At 36.8% G+C, this 18,182-nt stretch overlaps 1 protein-coding gene across 1 annotated transcript in view; it reads right to left on the bottom strand.

Annotated features, from left to right (window-relative positions):
* Positions 1–18,182, bottom strand: part of USH1C (USH1 protein network component harmonin) — a 48,779-nt gene that overhangs the window by 10,001 nt on the left and 20,596 nt on the right. Inside the window, 2 exon segments of the mRNA XM_029961078.1 lie at positions 13,679–13,755; positions 15,879–16,003. Coding sequence (XP_029816938.1) covers positions 13,679–13,755; positions 15,879–16,003 — 202 coding nt within the window.

Here is an 18,182-nt window from a genome sequence, read left to right as displayed (position 1 = left end):
GTGATTGTTCCCTGTATCATTTCAAAATGAGAGAACACAGACAATGAAACAGTACTGCATACATAGTAGAAAGAACTCTAGAGAAACTACATAAATAATGCACATTTCCATACCACAAGAGTTCTTAAAAATATTTTCCATGACTCCTTTTACACCTCATTTCTACAAAACAGTGCTTGGATCCCTTATCCGTGATTCATGAAAAAATAATTGGAAAAAACCCCAACCCAAAATACAGACAAACTGCTAGGCAAGTAATTTCCAAAATATTGAAAAGCCATGATAAATACATGTTTATGCATTTAAGATTTGCTCTGCTACCATGGATTTCCTATACTGAAAAAGTGAATTCCATCATTAAATTCCTTACGAATCTGATAAGCTGAAAGAAGAGATATGTGTATTTGGGCTCATCCTGAAAGAAAGAATTACCTAAATACCAATGGCTAGTACAGGTTTATTCTACTTAAGGAAAAACTCCTCCAGAACTTAATGAACTTATTTCTATTTTCTTGCTCCAATTAGAGTATCTATGAGTCGTTTCACTATATCAATTAATAACTGATGGATTTTATTTTATTGTGTTTGGCTTCAAGGATTTTAATCCCATATTCATTCTGTTTTTCTTTCAATTCCACTACTCTAACAAAATGGTACACTGCAGTTTGGAGTCACTTAAAATAAAGAATTTCTTATTAGGTTCTAAATATTTTCAAAAAGGAAGTGGGCTAAAACACCAAATAATTATACAAAACGCTCCTCACACCTCTCCAGCCTCCATTCAAAATCCTGCAGCAAATCAGGTAACATATTTAAGTGTTCTGAAACAAGAACAGTTTTCTACAGACTGAACTATGGCATTTATACTTCCAAACTCAATTTGCTTTTAAAAAAATTACTATATATCAGTTTCACTACTGATTCTATCAGTGTCCTGTAGTCACACCATTACTTGGAAAAATATATTGCAGAGTTAACGAAAACTCTGTGGTTTGCATTCGATCAGTACAAAGACTGAGCTTTTGTCTTGAAGGATTTGTAGGCAAGTTTGGAAAGATTTTCTCTTTAGACCCCCTCTAAAAAAAAGTAATTAATTTTCAACACAGATTGTTTTGGTATAGCCATAGCGAATAATAACCGGAATTTCCAATCCTCACACGTCTTGCCACTCAGTATCTAAGCACCTGTGTTGCCTGCAGTCCTGCAAAATCAGGCTTCAAATCTTGCAAATTAGAGGAAAGCTTAAATATTACTTTTTTTCCTTTCAAAAATGCTGCATCCAACCCCAAAGGAGCAAGGGAAGAAAAATCTTTGGTAGCAGCAGGTGCATCGAAGCCTTGTAACTCACACAACAGGATGTTTGTTATAGATGGGAGAGCAGAGACTGATGTTCATGTTGGCTTTGCTTCTCTGAAAACCCCACCACTAAATCACAACAATTCTCTCCTATTCTCTGAGTCAAAATTTAATTAGCTCTGCCATGAGTGTATTCCAATTCACTTTAGTACAACAGAGAAAAACAGCTCACACTGATTTTGACCTACAGCAGCCCTCAGCATTCAAGGCCACGTGCAAGGTTTAATCATCTCTAATAATTTCCCTATTTATGAGAACAACTTCATTTTCATCAACTGTTAAAAGATCTGGGAATTCTGATCTAAATTTAGTTTATAAGATGACTTAAGTCACAACATTTGGCCCCCCTGCCTTCAAGATAACAGGAATATTTTACCCATTCTTGCACGTCTATTTTATTCTAAAGTGAATGCTTTTTCATCCTCTTTACTAGTAACTTTCTTGAGTGCAGGCCAACTTGATTAGCTGCTCAAATCAGGATGAGTTTCTAGAATTTGGTACTCAGGACAGTTAAACTCAGGTAAAAACAAAGTAGAAGAAATTATATGCATTACATCTTAATATGACATAACAGCTGCAGTTCCATAAGCTGTGTGAAATCTAGCAAGACAAGAAACATGGTAGCAAATGATATTTGTATTTGGTGATACTTTCCTTTGCTAAGAGAAGCTGAACTGGTCCTGTATCTGCACCATGAAACTAAATAAGGACACCCCCCCTACTCCCAACCAACCAAAATCCACTCCTTCTGCATGAAATCTAATTATAATTCTTGTAAATTTGTGGAAACAGGCAGGTACTGTCTTGTTTGTTTTGTCATACACCAGCGTTGTCTTTTTTTAACTAATAGAAGTAGCTTCCTTCTTTGGTATTTGTGCAAATTTTACTTCACAGACAACTGTGACTTCATTGCAGTGAGATACTCTTCACTGCAGTAAGTCACAAATGGAAATAAGAGGTATCAAATCTACAAAACAAATTTATAGACTGCTCTTTCTCTCAAAGTCCTATTAGAATATTACTCCCACTGAAATTTGGATCTTCCAACTGATATAAGGCAGTTTGGGAATGAAGATGATTGGCATCTGAAAGATTTGAGCAGACTTGTGATTTGGAAAATGTGCACACATGCATAACAAATCATAAGGCATTTCCCTGTAGAAGTGGATCTTATTGCCAGTTTCTTAAACTAATTGTAAGCAGTCATTAACAAAAGAATAATTTTAAAAAGTGCCCTTCAGAATTGGTACCACGACTGTTTGGTCACATATAAGGGTATTATCAATTCTGCAAACTAGTTCACATATGCATACTTTTTCAAGAGCTAGATTATATTAACTGCAGATTATGACTTGACTCTGTTCATTCCTCCCCTGAGGAATTTCATACTGCTTAGAAATGCTGAATTACTGAACACAAACAAAATGAGAGCTTCAACTGAAGGAAACATTACACTGGAGGGATCTGAATTTATTTTTAGCTCATATACCTGCCTTCTCTTAAGCAACTTATAAAAACTGCTTTCATTTATCATTCAATCCATTTCTAATATAGAAGTTTCAAGATGGCTATGGCTGTGGGAAAACAAGTTACTATATATCACTTAAATTTGTTCAAAGTGTAACTGGCAAAATAAAGGAACAAGAGTATCTAAATTATTAAAGCAATAAATGACAAAAAAATCCATTGTGCTTTAATGAAACATCTAGGAATACTGTGCACATTATTTATTGTCAGAAATAGCAGAAGCTTCTAATTAAATAAATGAAATGCAAATATGATGTTTTCCCATCACTTACTGTTTTGCTCATATAAATGTATATATACAGGCGTGTCCACACACATGCGTGTAACAGACACAGAATTCCTTATGCAAACAGCATAAGTCATGATGAACATCAAGAATAAATACTACTAATTGGTCCACCAGGTATTTTAGGTAAATTTTAAGGGGTTGTCAGTTGGGAGTTATCACCTGTCAGAGCAGTATTTATCTTTTTCTTGTTCCGTAAGCCTTGGCTCGCCCTCCCTCATATACTACAATTCCCAGAAGATGAAACATGGTTGGTTCTAAAATGTTTAACCTCTGAATTTTTTTTTTCATTTACACTTGAAGCAGAAAAGGAAATGAAAGAAGAAAAAGAATCTGATTGTGAGTCAACTTTGCAGTAACACTGCATGACCAGTATAATGGAGTCTGATATAACAACACACTTTTTTATCTGGAAATGAAAAGATATATATGGATTTTTTATATATATATATTATATATATATATATATATATATATATATATGTATATTATGATAAATGACATAATGAGGTATAGACCTACATTCCAATTGTGTTCATGACTATTTACAGAGGAAGAATACAGTTTAATTAAGTTTTATTATTTCATTTCTGACAAATGGATTCAGAACTTATAAAAAAACAAAACCAAGCATGTGAATAAATGAAAAATAAGACATAAAAATTCTAAGGCTATACACTGCCCTGGAATTATACAACCTTGTACAAAATTGTCACTGAAAGTGGCTTTTAGATAATGGGAAAAATACAGAAAAATACTCTCTTGTACTTACCATTACTGATCACTTAAAAATACGTGAATTTTAGTTAGCAGGAAATGAGACAAACATTGACTCTTTGAGGACGTGTCAAAAACAACCCCCCAAAGTACTGGAGCACTCAGAAGAAAAATATCAAAGGGCTTACCAGGGCCTCTGATTTGATTGTTGGCCTGACCATAAAGTTTGGGTCAGGATGCAGCATAACTGGTTTAGAGACTATTGGTACCCCTGGGTGACGTTGGGTAGGTGGACTTGGAGCAAGTTGCTATGGAGTTAATTTAAGAAAATTACAATTCACAACATAATTTGTGCAAATCCATCATTTTATCAAGACACCTCAATTCAAACAGCTTATCATAATGAATTTAGCAACACTAACACAAGAAAAAGATTACAGAATTATTTTAACTAAGGCTTACAAAGTCAACAAACCAGAATACAATTTCTCTTGTATCCAAACAGTAGTTTTGCCCCTAAATTCTGGCTTCACCAGCAAGAGTATGGAAAAATCTCAGCCCTGCTCTTGGTATTTTTCCTATAAAGACAACAAACTGAGTGAGAAGCTACAGGAAAAAAAAAACCTGCTGAAGTTCAGTGCAAGAACACAGTGAACCCAAAATAAGATTTTAACTAATCCACGGCTAAATAGATTTTTTAAAATACAAATCTCCAGGGCTGCAGCAAATGGCTTTCCATAAAGAATTTTAAGTTAACTTATCTTGATTTAATGGCAAGGGTTAGTTACACTAATTACCTGCCCCTGACTCCAGGAAGTACAGATACCAGAGGCATCTGAGACCCAATCATTCCGCATGTACTACCCGATCCTACACTTCTCACTCAGCCAAGACTCCCACTGACGTCAAGCAGAGTTTTATTCAAGAAAAGAGTTCAAAACTGAGCCCTGTGGGTTCAGTTTCTGACTTAACCCCAGCAACTCTTAACACACTTTTCTCAATGTTTCTCATAGGAAATGTGATGTGTTCCAGATATCACTCATATAGTACAAGCTGTATCCTCTGAAATTATTTACTTGCTTCCAGCAAACTGGTTAACCACTTTTTTTTTTTTTAAGGGAGGAATTTTTTTTTGTGGTGGTTTTTTTCCCCTGTATCCTTTTCAAAATAATTTAAAAAAAAAGTTTGGAACCAGATATTTGAAAGTCCCTGTGGATATCCCTTAACTAATGTTGTTAAACACTGCAAAATATATTGTGTTGTTAAGCTTTCTGATCTTAGAAGAATCAAAATTGACAGGTTCACAGATACCAATTTGTTAAAGCTGCACTGGAACTGGATGATTTCTCCCCGAGCCACATAATTTAGCAACAGATTTTTCTAGAGTGCAGAATGGGGAAACCTGACATCTGGCCATCCTGACTCAAAACCAGTGCAAAGAGCTATCAAACAAATGTTGCTCCCTCTGAGATGAAACTTGCTTCTTAGGACACATCATATTTAAAATATAGATTCGTACTAGATTCTTTTGCCTTGACAGAGGAACAAAGTACATGCTCCATGACATACAGACATTTAGAACATGCAAACATGGACTGTATATTGCTCAGCTGCTGAAACATGAAATCCTTGGACCATTAGGAGTCACTTCCACTACTTGGTATTGGATAGCTTCCAACACAGCAATGGAGTCACACACGTAATTCCATGTGCTGAATTTTAAATAAATTAGCCATGCAGAGAGAAACCCCTTGACACTTGCTTGACATTAGCATTACATGGGAAGTTCATAAAACCACAGTCATTATTAACAGCACGTGACATACCAGCGGATTGCTTGACACAGAAGATACTTTGCCGACGTGGGAGGTGTTTCTTACAACCTAAACAATAACAGACTTAATATTGGGTTCATATAAAGTGTAAAGCTAATAATAATTTTGAGAAACAGACCATTTATACCCAATATGTTAATAGTCAGTTGTCAAGAAAGTATTTGACAGGATTTTATTCCTTTTGTCAGGTATTTGTTCGAGTTGAATTGGAAATTAAATGATTTGGGGAAAAAACCAAAAATGTACCAACACAGAGATTTACCAGTTTGTATAATATTAGGAAAGTGAACTTATGGGACAACTACAGCTGTCTTACTTTTTGGCTTTAGCAGGCACAAACACAAGATCTTTAATCCATGAAGTCACACAAATGCACTGCTTCTGCTTATCTGTGATTTTAAAAAGTGGCTTTGTAAAAACTACCAAGGATAAATTGTCAGGCTTCTAATTTTTCTTCCATTTCTGAAGCCAAATCGGGAATACTGAGTTATCTACTTAAAAACAAAGCAGCTTTGGCTCAGTATTAATATTTTACTAAGAGTCTAGATATTTCCTCATATACAGTAATTATATTCAGGGAAAACTGACATTAATTTTGAAGGCAGGTTATTGGTTGTTACCTAATCTATTTTTCTTAATTATTAATTTCTTTTCTCTAACATATCTCACAGGGAAAAACTGCCAGAAGCACATATTGGAATATATTGGTTTGGGGTCAGATCCAGTATGGCAGTTCTTATGTTGCTTCTTCTGTCTGAATATTTTCTTTTAGCTTTAGAAGAGTGTATTTCTCCTCTCAATGTATTATTTTGTACATCTGTTTCCTTTCACATAATTTTTATTTTGCAAATAACTTGGGAAACTTGTTATCCATAAGAACATTTGATATTTCTGTTTCAGTGGATCTAGCATCTTGGCACTTCAAACATATAAAACCATTCAGATTGAGCACTATCAGAGATCCACTTAAGTTTACAAGAGATTCATGGTTTACATAAAAAATAATCTATTGGTTTCCTCCAAGTAGTGATTAACTCGCATATCCTTCCCCACCCCAACCAGAATCATGCAAATATTATTTAGTAAACATGCAAAAAACCCCAAACCAGTCAGTCAATCCATGCAAAAACTGTGTAGCAAAGAAGTGACCGTATGGGATCCTCTTCTGCTCTTTGAAATAAATAAGAATCTTTTGCCACAAAAACAAGTATATGAATCTAACTACAGAGCTTAGCAAAGGAAATCATGACGAGATCTGGCACAAGATTTCATATATTTGATCCTCTTTTGAACTCAGATTATTAGTAATAAAGAGAAAGTAACAGGATTTCTCAAAGAAATCTCTAACTCCTGTGCGTTCAGCAAGTCAAACCAGATTACCAACTCTTGCTTCTTTCTTTTACTGGCAATTGATACTGTTTTGACCTTTTAGAAGTTTGACTTTCTGATTTTAAGCCAATTTTCCTTGTCCACTCTTCTCACCTAACAAAGCAATTTGATGACATTTTTAAAACATTTTCATAAGTAATTTTCACTGCATTGATATTTTTCTCAAATTTAACAATGAATTAAATCCACTGCCTGCCACTGTTTTTTGTTTGTTTGTTTGTTTTTCAAATCTTTAAACATTCAAGACCAAATTGTCTTTTTTTAACCTACATATTCTGCCTAAGACATCTGCACGTGATAGGGTTACAGTGTATGGAGGCAGGAGAGCAAAGTCCTCTTGACTTAAATTTAAAAAATGTTAAAATAAAGCTACCTCTGGACTGCATTCACTACTAAAAAACTATGAAACCATCTCATTCTCTCTTGCAGCATTGCATATGGCAGACGGGTAGATCTAGTGGACAAGGTGGGTGATGGATCAGGGGCGGGAGGCACGCAGGGGAATGGTAAGGGCACATGCATCCAAACAGATCATGAGGTCACCTGGGAAGCTGGTGTTACCGACAGGGCTGGACCTCTGGAAAGTGGGACGTTTGAGGGAGGAAGTGGATGAGGTGGTGGTGCTGGAGTGACTGTGGGTGGTGGTGGTGGAGGTGGTGGGGCGCGTTGTTTCGGCTTGTCAACTTCATCTAAGTTTATATCATCAAGATCTGTGGTGTGAAGCTGCAGGCCACCGGCAAAACGCCGCATTGATGTGGCAGAAGGCGAAGCAGAAGGACGTCCACTTGCCAGCTATGTGCAACAGAAGAGAAACCTGCCTCAGCAGTTCTGCCTGCAACAGCTCTGAAGAAGTTAGTGACCAGTCCTAGAACACCACTCAGTCTAACTGCTCCTGCACAGGAAGCTCTTGGCTTCTCCCACACAGAATATACACAAACGTTTTCTCTGAAAGTCTTTTTAAAAAGCACTCTTTGGGATTCTAGTTTGAACAGAAGAAAATGACAGCAGCCTTGGCTGCTTCGGTAGGGGGGACAACAAAAGAAACCCCACAAAACCCCAATAATATGAAGTCTTCAGAAGGTAAAATCACAGGACAAATCACAACTCTTCTCTCTCTAGCTCTCATGAAGTGAAAGCAAAAATTACTGCTTGCAATGGTTATTATCTGAAAAGAAAGTAATCAAACACAGGCCCTGAAATTCTATGTCATTAAAAAAGGGAAAGGGGTTAATGTCATGTAAACATAACCACACATTAATACAAGAAAGGAAACTACACTTAAGCAGCTATCAAAACAAAATTTCAGTGTGCTATGAAATTCAGATCCTCAAGGGGGTTGAGATCTTATAATTTATAATAACTTATAAATATTTTATCTCTTATAATATATGGATAATTATTCCATACCAGATCTATTGTGGGGCTAACAAACTCCAGAGTTTGAACATAATAAGCAGCTAACCCCAAAAAATAAGGTTGTGTGTGTATGGAGGAGGATTCTATGTATGTTTTTAGAGTTGCTAAGATTTCTTTTATCAGTTATCAAACTGAAGTATTTAAGAAAATTCAGTCCATACTTCTTCATTTTGCTACTGTGTAGTCTCAGCTGAGAAAATATTACATAGATGAACTGTCTGACAGACACATTCTTCTTAGTCTAATACAACAACACTTCTCTCAAGTGGGTAATGCTATTAACATTTTTTGGATCTCCTTATCTAACATAACCCCTGGTACTGAAAAATAGGTATTCCTTTGGCAGAGGTTAGAGATCTTGACTGCTCTCACGCCAAAGAAGCAGTTCATGCCTGTAGTACCTAAATATTGTTCAGATGCATTTATCCCTCGGAAGCACTCAGGTTTTGTATTTTATGTGAGTTTAACTGCTTGGGTAGTTTTGAAGAAAAATTGTAATAGAGCCTTTATACATAATGTAATAGAAGAATTGATGGAGCAAATACAACACAGAATGCTTGTCTTAAATCTGGGTAGAGCTCTGAAAATACAACAGTGTTTGTAATCCGTAATGTTCCTTCTTACTTTACAAGGTAAGGGGGACAAAGTTCTAGCAGAACACATGCAGCCAAGTTTACGTACTAAGAGAACACTCAGTATAATCATTCCAGTGTCCTAAAGGCCTGCACTGAAAAGCCACATGGATCTGAGCCTAAGGCCACGAAGAACAGAAGATCAGCTGCTTTTTTCAGAGCTGCTCTGCATTGACCTGAAGGAAATTCATGCGAGAGTGTTCCCCAAGGGTCCCTTTTGTGGTTACGATTTCTTGGGGATCCCACAGGAGTTCAGCAGATTGCAGTGTTCCTGTTGAAACCAGATGTACTTGGAAAACAGCCAGAGTAGCAGGATGGTGGGAAAGCCTCTCTCCACATATAGAACTATCAGGCTCTAAGGCACAATCACTATCTGCAACTCCCCTAATTTAAGGGGACTATTTAAAGCACAAACCCAAACCCTAGTCTTTGGGAGTTTCTCATCTTTTTGTCATTTTCTTAACCTGTACCTTTATGTCACGTAATACAAGGAAGCATCCAAGAGCTCATCATCAATGATGTTCTTATTGTCATAACATACTAATAAACATAGCTGGGTATTCTAGTCTCAGTTTTGTTATTGGTAGTATGTCCCACCTAGCCCAAACATCTCACGAGTCAATAAAACTTAATTTTGTGGTGATATTATATTTAAAGACAAAATAAAACCAGTTCATTAAAATAATGTTTGAATCTTCATAAAATATAGAAACAGAAAGTGGTATAGATGATAGTTCATCAATTACTGACTTTTTTTCCCCCTCTTAGAATGAAGGCTGAGGGAGAAAGATAAAGACGGATTTTTTGCTGGTAAAAACCTGTTGCTTTTAGAATACAGCTAGTGAGTTATTTAGAGATCATGCAGTATATGGAAAAGCCAGAATTTTACCTCAGGAGACTCATTCTCCACAGAGGAAATCTGTTCTAACCGTGTTTGACAAAGTCTTTCCACCCAGTGCTGCACCTTTTCCGATTCTTCCAGGTCCTCTCTTTCTGTCTCAGATACCTTAACCATAACAGTGGTGCGTGAGAAAAGGTTATAGGTATGGTCACAATACAAACATGTTTCACAAGCATGAAATGCCATTTAAACTAGTTTTAAAAACAATAATGCTTTTGAGGATGATTCCCTATTTTGCTGTGTTTCATTAAATTCATCACTACACGTGGACACTCATTAACTGCAGAGCTATCCTTGTTTGGGCAATACCTGACTAGAAACAAGCAAATGTGGGAATAGAGTTTTGCAGTGAAACTAAAACTTCATTGCCTTTGACATAATTAAGCAAGTGCTAAGATAATTTCACTAAAGATCCAGCTCATTTTTTTCAATATAATTTTGCACTTGATAGATCACAACATACCTCTTGCACAAGACGATTTATTTTCAGTTGTTTTTCTTTCTCCAGCATTCCTTCTTTCTCTTTGGCGAGTTTTTGCTCAAACTCCATTTCCTTTTTATTCTTCTTCTGTTCACAAAAGCTATCACTTTTTGACTTCTTTCGTTCTTTCCCTTTCTGAGAAGTTTTTTTACAAAAATCATTTACTAAAACCACCACAAACTTCACACTTGGTACATGAGTGCCGGCCTTGAAAATTTAATTACAGTCGATGCAAGCATGGGGATGGTCTTTTAAAAGAAAATCTACAGTCCATTTACCTAGCAACTTGCAGGAAATTGAACTTTTTTTGGAGGGCCTCTGCCAATTAACATAAGTTGGATGAGATCAGACAACTCAACTTTTTTTCTCCTCTGCAAGTTACAACTTTAGGGCACACAGGTCAACCACAAAACTTTGAATAAATCAAACAGTTTTGGTTGGGTCTTGATTTGCAATCTCTGTTTTGGCACTTTTATATATTTGCAATCTCTGTTTTGGCACTTTTATATATAATTATATATTATAAATATATATATATATGACTAATTGTTTTCAGGTGACAGATGCTCATGTATAGGTAGATAGTCTATGCATAAAACAGGTTCATGCATATGTCCTCAAACCAGCACTGCATCCCTTAATAAAACTGAAACAAAGAATTATAAAGGAAAGGCTTAGATCAGTTCAGAAACTGAATTGCTTCCAAGGAAGAATACTGCATCACAAAGACCATGTAGCTCCTACAAGCACTGGATAAAATCTACCCAGATGAGTTAACTAATATAGCACAAAGCAACTCTGAAATTCTAGATGTAGGGTGCAACCAAAGGGAAAAGGTGCTTAGTCTTTCTGAAGCCTCTGTTCCTGTCGATATTATTCACTAAAAAATTAGAAAATACATTTAGTACCATCTACTAAATGTAACATCAGGCAGATCAACCTGCTAGGTACCAATGTTTGAAAAATTACTGAACTCAAAGGCACACTAAGCAGTACACAGGCCAAAGTCTTCCAGAAGATGAACATATATCAGACAATCTTAGCTGTCTTCTCTGCATTCAGATACAGCAGGATGATTCATCCTTTCCACCAATTTTCCCCATGGATTCAGTTTACTTCCTATTACAGATATTTTTAGTACAGAGTGAAATTTTGGTTTTAAAACAAAACAAAAAAAAATCACTAGCAATTTGGAGTAGGATGAAAATTCATCACTGCCAGATTTAAAAATATTTCTAAAAGCAAAAGATTAAAAATACATCTTCTGAAGTTTCTAGTGCACACTGTGTCAGAGTTCAACAGTAATTGTGTAAGATCTTCATTACTATATGAAAAGGAATTTTGTACATTCTGTAAACTATATTTGCAGCAACAATACTCTGTTTGTGCTAAGAGACTGAGTTTTCATAACATGCATCTAGAATTTTCAGATAGAAATCCTGACTGCACTGGCTTTCACACAGGTTACAGATCCATGGTGATTTACAGTTGCTAGCAATACAAAATGGCATTGGAGTGTACCATCTTTTCCTATTCTTTATTAAGGAGAACAAGCATATCCTGGCAGCATAGAAGGTTAAAGTTATAGTCCTGAATGGTGACACAAGTACTTCATTTGTCAGAAACAATCTTGACCTCCTCAGAAACCTTGAGTTCTCAGAAGACAGGCACAAGAAATCTTCATTTCAATTCTAGCACAGTTAATTACAAAAAAAAACCACACCAAAGCACACAGCATCATAGCAAACCCCCATAACATGGCAAAGACACACTGAAAGAAATAAAGAGAATAAAGCAACAGCGAGAACAAATTTGAAACTCTGATAAAGTGAAATTGCAATACTTCAGCAGCATCTCTAGAGACAGAAAAATTTTCTATCACCTTAAAGACTGCTGCAGTTTTTTTGCTCACTCTGTGAGATGCCCATGCCTAACACCCTTTTGCCTTCAGCACTTCTCCTACTGGGAAATTTGCAAAGGTGTAACTGGGAACTGAGTATTTAATTCCCACTTAATTTTTTTCTCTGTACTGTTTGGGGTTTTAATATACATGATTTCGAGGACTTCTGGAGAACACAAAGACATGCACTGCCTACCTGTAGTGAACACCTGCAAAGTATTGACATAGAATTCCCTCTGCAGCTGGTAGAACTCAAAAGTCCAAAGCACTCAAAAGGACAAACTCCTAGACACGTGCAATTCAAATGCATCTTAATTTGTGCACATGTTAAAAGAAGAAGCATTTGACTATACAGAATGCTCAGTAATAACAGAGAAGAAGAAAAATGGGGAATTCAAATTCAAACACACAGCAAACACATTTACATATCACACTTTGTACCTTACGGATGGTGGGAAATTTTCCTTCATACCGATAAAACCACCCAAAAGCTAAAAAAGGTAAAGGAGAAGTCGTTTTTTTGAAGAAAAGCCAAGGACTTGTTCATATGCAGATCAATCCGTGCTGACACATGTAACATTAAAATTTATTTGAAGGCGAAACACCAAAGGATTGCTATTACATGACAAGTTCTTAGTCAATTTGTTGTTAAATTGTGCCAGTACCTTTAGTTATGTTTCCCTTATTTTAATGATACACATTTTATGTTAAACAAAGCAAATGCAACAAGTAAACTTCATACAGAACCACACAGGCAATGCACTGCTAAGATTTCCATGGTCACAGTCCTACTTTACAGTAGTTTTAATAAACCCTCTTAAAATGAAGCAGGTATTCAAACTCCTTCAAGCCTGTGGCAGGACACTGGCGTTTGAGGAGACAAGAAAAACTCCATTTCCTAGGACAAAATATTTCAAGCCAAGTGCATAAATAATACAAAACATACTGCTAATTAAAAACATACAAAATAATCTCTTACCATAATTTTATATATGAAACACTGATAACACACAGAGTTTGCAATATAATCCATGTTTCTGTAGGACTGTTAGATCAGGTATCAAGGTATCTTTAGAAAGCAATAACAGCAGCAGCGTCAAAACCTTTAATCTTTTACCAAAGGAATTTTACCCTAGGAAAACCAAATGGTCAGTTCTGTGTCAAGACTGACTGTCAGGAGGAAGTGAGACACAGGAAGAATTTGAATCAGGATAGGATGTTAAGGCTGAGTGGCAAACCTGTTTGTCCTGCTTCATCATCACTTCATCCATGTCATCTGTTTCAAGCTGGTCATGTGCAACTCCCTCTAAATCTACTAGAGAAACAAAGGAGGAAAGGAGTGAGGAGACAGAAGCGACAGTCTAACTGGAAGTTCCCATGAAATGAAAAAGAGATCAGCAATGTGTGATTAGAAGTTTCCATGAAATAAAAAAAAATAGTAGCTAGTAACAAGATATTTTTCTGCATAATTGAGGAGAGGAAAAAAAGTAAGGTCCTGCTTGAATCAAATCAATTTCCAACCTTCTCCAACTCTGAAGAGCAGTTAAAATCTGCATGTGGATCATTAGTCTGCCCTGTGATGAAGGTGGGTGCAGAGGTAGGCGGTTTTTCCTGTAACCAAACCATCAGCAGTTCTGGGATATGTACCTTCAAAAAGAAGTATTGGCCTTCTACTGCACTGTCACTGGGGTGAATGCTACACAGAGAAAATATTGTACTGAAGAGTCAGAAAACTAAATGGGTAAGGAGATGGTTGCAGAAGAAACAACTCCCTATCTCAGTTTCTCTTTCATGAAAAGTTAAGTGACTTCGCTGAAGTCATACACAAAATAATATAATCACATTAGGAATAGGCCCAGTTCTCCTGTAAACTATGCAACGAGCACTTTGCAGTTGTTTTTTTTTTACAATACAATTTTAGCACGCTCTCCACATACTCTTTGTACATTCCCATGTAACTTCTTAACTGTCAACTATGCTCTGCCTTAAATTCCTAAGACAAGTAAGTCAGACACACTTCAGGGCAATTCTTCATGGAAAACTGCAATGTACAAACAGAACCTCCTCTGTCTCTTGACTAATTCTGAAGCAGAGTGCCCAGTGATATCAAATCCATTTTCAGGTTCACATGCTGGAGGAAAGGGATGCCATCCAGAGGGACTTGGACAGGCTTCAGAAGTGGGCCTGTGTGGACCTCATGAAGTTCAATAAGGCCAAGTGCAAGGTCCTGCATGTGGGTTGAGGCAATGCAAGCACAAATACAGACTGGGAGGAGAAAGGACTGAGAGCATCCCTGAGAAGAACTCGGGGGTGCTGGTGGATGAGAAGCTCAATATGACCTGGCCAAGTGAGCTCACAACCCAGGAAACCAATCCTATCCTGAGCTGCATCCAAAGCAGCGTGGCCAGCAGGTTGAGGGAAGTGATTCTCCCCCTCTACTCCACTCTTGTGAGACCCCACCTGGAGTGCTGCATCCAACTTTGGTGTCCCCAACATAAGAAGGATGTGAACCTGCTGGAGCAGGTCCAGGGCAGAGGCCACAAAGATGATCAGAGGACTGAAGCACATCTATGAGGAAAGATTGAGAGAGCTGGGCTTGCTCAGCCTGGAGAAGGGAAGGTTCTGGGTAGACCTTAGAGCAGCCTTCTAGTACCTAAAAGGGGCTACCAGAAAGCTGAAAAGGGACTTTTTAAAAGGGCATGTAGTGGCAGGACAATGGGGAATGGTTTTAAACTAGAAGAGGATAGGTTTAGATTAGATATTAAGAAGAAATTTTTTTACTGTGAGGGTGGTAAGACACTGGAACAGGTTGCCCAGAGAAGTTGTGGATACCCCTCCCTGGAATGAATGTTCAAGGCCAGGTTGGACTGGTCTCTGAGCAACCTGGTGTAGTGGAAGGTGCCCCCATCCATGACAGGGGGGGTGGAACTGGATGACATTTAAGATCCCTTCTAACCCAAATTGTGAAAAGGTTGACAAGCAAAACATTGAGGAGAAAAAACATGGAAAACAATGCACCAAAACCCCAAGCTAAAGAGGTTTATACTTCATGACGATTTCTTCATAAGCTTTTTTTTTTTTAATTTTTGCCCTATGCTGCTGATGGTTAACAACCATGACTATTAGAGTGGATGTAAATTTTGCAAGATAGGTACCTGTTAAAAAAGAGTTGTTAAATTAATTTACTGTGTTTCCAGCCTTCTGAAAATAACCAAGTCACAGAATCCCAGAATATTCTGAGTTGGAAGGAACCCACAAGGATCACCAAGTCCAGCTCTTAAGTGAATGGCCTGTACTGAGATTGAACCCACAACCTTGGTGTTATTAGCACCATTCTTTAACCAACTTGGCTTGGACACAAACTGGTGATATATTCCATACAGCTCAGTGATATGCCTGAAACAAATACAAGGAGGTAAGCTGAAATCAATTACTTACTTTTGTGTTTGGAACGTGGGACAGAATGCACTTCTGCAGTTACAGTTTTTAAAGACTTGGGTGGTTCTTTAGGACCCCAGTCTTCTTCCCACTCCTTTTTAAATTTCTCCTCCTCTGCTGTTATCCTAGAGGAAAAAAATGCAGCTAGGAATTCCAAGTATCAAACCAACAGAATCAATATATACAGTGCAATTATTTGTGTTTAGTATGTTTAGTTTTTCTTTTAATATAAAGCATAATAAATTCTTCCTTCTCCCAAATTCCTTTCATCATTCTTTTTAATTTACTAAGCTACTAAGATAATTTGCAAAATACAGCGTAACTGAGTAAAATATTCTTATTTGATATTGAGACTTTTAAGGCCAATTATATAAACACCTGCACAGATACTAAGCCCAGAGTGATACACTACAGTACTGACTGTCCCCTTGACTGAAGTAAAAAACATCTCTCAGCTAGTAATTTTTCATTTTTAGAACTGGAAGTATCTATTAGAAAAACAGTCAGTTTTAACTATAACACTGGATGACAGAACATCTACCACATGCCAAAATCAGACATTACAATGGTGAATTATACCAAAAAAGTACGTATCTTCCTTCTATATCTTAGATACATTTTGATGATTGCTTCCCAAGCACATAGTTCTATGTTGCACTAAAAAGTGACTCTTCCCAAAAAAGAACTAAATACTGTTGAAACACAAACCATGTTAAGTTCAGGATTCTAGAAAAAAAATGAAAAACAAAGAAATAAAAAAAGAGAACAGAGGGGAATGGAGGGGTAGAGAGAGAGGGCAGAGGGGCAGAGAGGGAGTGTCACACTTCAGGACAAAGGAGCTTGCAGAACAAGTAAATTACCTAGAAGGCACCTAGAATGGCACCGTGACCCGAAAAAAAGGACATTTCAAAGGAAAATTCAGCAAATACCAAGTAGGTCACAACAGAAGTGTCATATAACCTAACAGCTTGTAGCTTCATATATGGGGCCTTAAGTGATCCAAGATCTATTTTTGACTATAGCTGGTCTTGAACTCGTAAACTGATACATGGTGCCAAAATTTACCAGGTCTTAGATATATATGATGCTACTTATATTTGGATTATCTTTTGCATTTCTAAATTAGCTAAATAAATTGAAAAAAATATTCACATGGGGTCAAAGAAGTCTTAAATCTGTAGCTGAGCTCAGTATTTAAATTTAGAGGCATAGTCAATAGCAGGGAACAATGGACAGAATGTCTTCCATTTAATTTAAATTTAAAAAAATGGAGTTACATTGAAGTACACGGGGTTAGGGACTTCTGTCATTGAAGCACATTTGAAAATTTTTCCAAAAATGCATGCAAGATATCAAAAAACAGCACAGTAGTGACTTTACACAAGGAATTACTGCAGAAAGGATTTCTAAAAGATACCAAGCGGTGATCCTCACAAACCATTAATGCAGGAAAGCATTGTGTTCTAGTGTAACTGCCTGCCACAACTGCTTATTAAATCTAAGCTTTAGATTTCATCTAAGTTCCTCTACTACTATTCTTCCTCCTCCTCACCAAGGAGATTGACACTGACTTAACATTTTGGTTTGTAATATGGAAAAGTTTTACAGTGCCTGAGCAGCACTTGAAAATTATACAAGGAAGTATAAAGCCACGCTACACCTTACAATGAGAAGGCCTCAAGGCATGAAAGCCCCCCCATAGTGAGTAAAGATGCACTTAGTTCAGAAGAGCACTGCAGATATGCAACATTCATTATAACAGACAGGCAATCCGGATTTGGAGAACAGAGCCATTTGTCATCTGTGATGGTCTGCTTTTATAGCAGCTTTTGGCTTTTGCAGGGATTTCTATTATAGACCATAATAAAGAACAGGATTATCAGTTCCCCAGGAATTAGAAAAGGGAAAGGCATAAGAATTCATCCATGTGCTGCAGCAGAGCCCAAGGCCAGACTGTCAGAAAATTTTTCTCTTGTGACAGCTGGGAAATATATTCCTTTTTGCACCTTACAGATTCAGATCAAAAGAGATACTGTGTAACTTACTCTTCTTTCATGTAATTTCCCAACATTTAGAAAGGAAATTAAGTACTGTGAAAATAACAATATGTAATACTGGTTAATTTCAAACTTCCAAATGTAAAAAAATGCTGAAGTAACAAATATAGTAGTGACTATATTATGATACAATCTTTGAATGTGTCTTGTTCTAGAACCATAACTTTTTAAAACCAAGAATAGACTGTGCGCCCTTCCCAAATCTTCATTTGCAAAGCCTAGCCATGATGATGAGACTGTGATAATA

Source organism: Manacus vitellinus, unplaced genomic scaffold (genome assembly GCF_001715985.3).
Source record: "Manacus vitellinus isolate BGI_N305 unplaced genomic scaffold, ASM171598v3 scaffold_30_pilon, whole genome shotgun sequence".
Taxonomy (NCBI): Eukaryota; Metazoa; Chordata; class Aves; order Passeriformes; family Pipridae; genus Manacus; species Manacus vitellinus.
The sequence above is the reverse complement of the archived record's forward strand: the minus strand, read 5'-3'. Positions and strand labels throughout refer to the sequence as shown.